At 58.2% G+C, this 2,304-nt stretch overlaps 1 protein-coding gene across 1 annotated transcript; it reads right to left on the reverse strand.

Annotated features, from left to right (window-relative positions):
* Nucleotides 1–258: 258 nt before the first annotated feature.
* Nucleotides 259–1,862, reverse strand: LOC124676049 (NAC transcription factor NAM-B2-like). Its single transcript, XM_047212132.1, has 3 exons — nucleotides 1,634–1,862; nucleotides 1,094–1,416; nucleotides 259–906 (listed from the first exon to the last, which is right to left on the reverse strand). Exons 1-3 carry the CDS (start codon nucleotides 1,857–1,859, stop codon nucleotides 259–261), a joined length of 1,197 nt encoding a protein of 398 aa, XP_047068088.1. The 5' UTR covers nucleotides 1,860–1,862.
* Nucleotides 1,863–2,304: the final 442 nt, after the last annotated feature.

Raw genomic sequence — 2,304 nt, forward strand, 5'->3', positions numbered from 1 at the left:
TAATTCTGACTACTTTTTGTGTACCTCCTATCTAGGTATGGCTAGCAAGTTCGTACAAGTACGTGAATGCCCGGTGGTGCAATGCAGCCATATATATGCATGCAATGGTGATGTGCATGCTTGCTACTCAGTGCTCACTCACTGAATGCGACTACCACTAACTGGAACAACTATTGGCTGGCTAGCAATGTACGACTTGTGAAAGTTATGCATGCGTGCATGCGCATCTGTGGACTGGTGTCGGTGTCGATCGATTGTTCAGGGATTCCAGTTCACGCCGGATATTTGAACTGGATTCTGAAAACCAGAGGCCGCGGCGGCGCTGGCTTCCGGCGGCAGGGAGGTGCCGAGGATGACATGCTGTTGGTGGTAGGCCCCGTCTTGCACGGCAAGAGGGCTCATGAATGCAGACATGGTGTTTACCGCATTGCCGCCACCGCCGCCGTTGTCCATGTCGGCCGTTGAGGACAGCGACATACTGCCGACGTTTCTGCTCCTGCTAAACCCAGGAAAATTCCTTGCCTGCGGAAGGATCCCCACCGTGGACGCGTCGAGCCAGTTGAACGGGGTCGAAGACGACGGAGCGAGGAGCTGCTTGGTGGTACCCGGGCTCGCCCTCGCCGCCGCGGCGAGGTGGCTCAGCGAGGCCGCGCCCGCAGAGAGGCCGCCGCCGTCATCCGCGGTGAGCAGTCCGTCAAGGAAGTTATTCTCCTCGTGGCTGCTGTGATGATGGAGCAGTGAGCCGTAGTTGCTGCCTGCGCCGGCCATGCCCGCCGTGGCATACGGCGTGTACGCGGTGACGGCGTCCTCCACGGAGTCTTCGCACTCCATGCTCCTCTGCAGATGATCCAGGGCCGCGGCCTTGTTGATCTTCTTGTATATGCGGCATAGCACCCAGTCGTCCAGCTGATGAGAAACTAATTAACTTGATCAACCACACGCACGCAACCTATCTATATGCATGCATAAGTATAGATTAGATGGATGGATCATTATTACGATAGAGCTAGATGATGCAAGCACCGGCCGGTGTCAAGTGCAATTAAAAGGATTGGTAACTGCTAGCTAGACTATATGTGCGATCGACACGTACCCTGAGAGAGGCAGTCCTGCTCCCGCCGGCGACGGGCGGCGGCCGGTTTGCGGTGGCGGTGGAGCTAGAGCCGTCGGTGAGGCGGTACTCGTGCATGATCCAGTTGGTCTTTAGACCTTTGGGCGGCTTGCCGCGGTAGAAGACGAGCGCCTTCTTGACGCCGACCTTCTCCCGGGCGGTCCCCGACGCGAGGATGGGCTTGTCGGTGCCGGTGGCCTTCCAGTACCCCGACGTGGCCGCCCTGTTGGGCCGCGCGCCGTTGGGGTACTTGCGGTCGCGCGGGCTGAAGAAGTACCACTCCTGCTCCCCGAACGTCGCCTTCTCTGTGATGCATCGATGCCGATCGAGCACATGAAGAAGAATCGCACAAGTACAGTTGAGGATCAGATTGATATAACATCAACATGTCTTGTAGTAAAATAATTTAACAATACTTTTCGGCTGCATAGTGAGCCATGCTATATATAAAGTTGATGGATCGAATATTTTTGATTGCGAATGGAAATTACGGCGCTTAAGCAGCATCTTTGTGGAACATACCGGGGAGCTCCCATGGGTCGAACTTGTAGAGGTCGACCTCGGCGATGATGGTGACGGGGAGGGGCACCTTGGCAGCCTTCTTCTTGAGGTAGTGGACAACCAGCTCCTCGTCCGTGGGGTGGAACCGGAACCCCGGAGGGAGCTCCGGCGCCGAGCCCCTTTGCGGCGGCGGTGGTTGCTGATGCCGTGGCGGCGCGGAGCCGGACGACGAATCCGGGCTTCCCATGGACCTCAGCACGATACCAACAAGCACACCAGATCTTACCAAAGTATATATATTCACACACAGCACAGCACAGCACACCACTGTGGCTGTGGTACCTACCTCAACTGCCAAAGCTTCTAGCTAGGGTGAAGGGATTTGTTACGGCGACGGTTAGGAGGAGGAGAAGAGGCAGGAGGCAGGCGAGTGATCTGCGGTGGAAATTCAGGTGGTTTGGGAGAGCAGGGGAGGGAGGCGCAGGCCATGGAGAGTGTGGGAGGTGCGGAAGGCATTGGCCCGAGAAATACGGCTCCGTTGTACCGAACCCGGCGCCGCGGGCCCGTAGCCGCTGGACACGTATGCCGGCCGCCGCTCGTACCGCGTGTCAGATCGCCACCGGCCGGCGCGAGCTCGCGCGACCACGGCCACCCGTTCCGCGCCATCCTTCGAGGGCCGCCGTGCGCGCGCA

The sequence above is a fragment of the Lolium rigidum genome, chromosome 7, assembly GCF_022539505.1.
Source record: "Lolium rigidum isolate FL_2022 chromosome 7, APGP_CSIRO_Lrig_0.1, whole genome shotgun sequence".
Lineage (NCBI taxonomy): Eukaryota > Viridiplantae > Streptophyta > Magnoliopsida > Poales > Poaceae > Lolium > Lolium rigidum.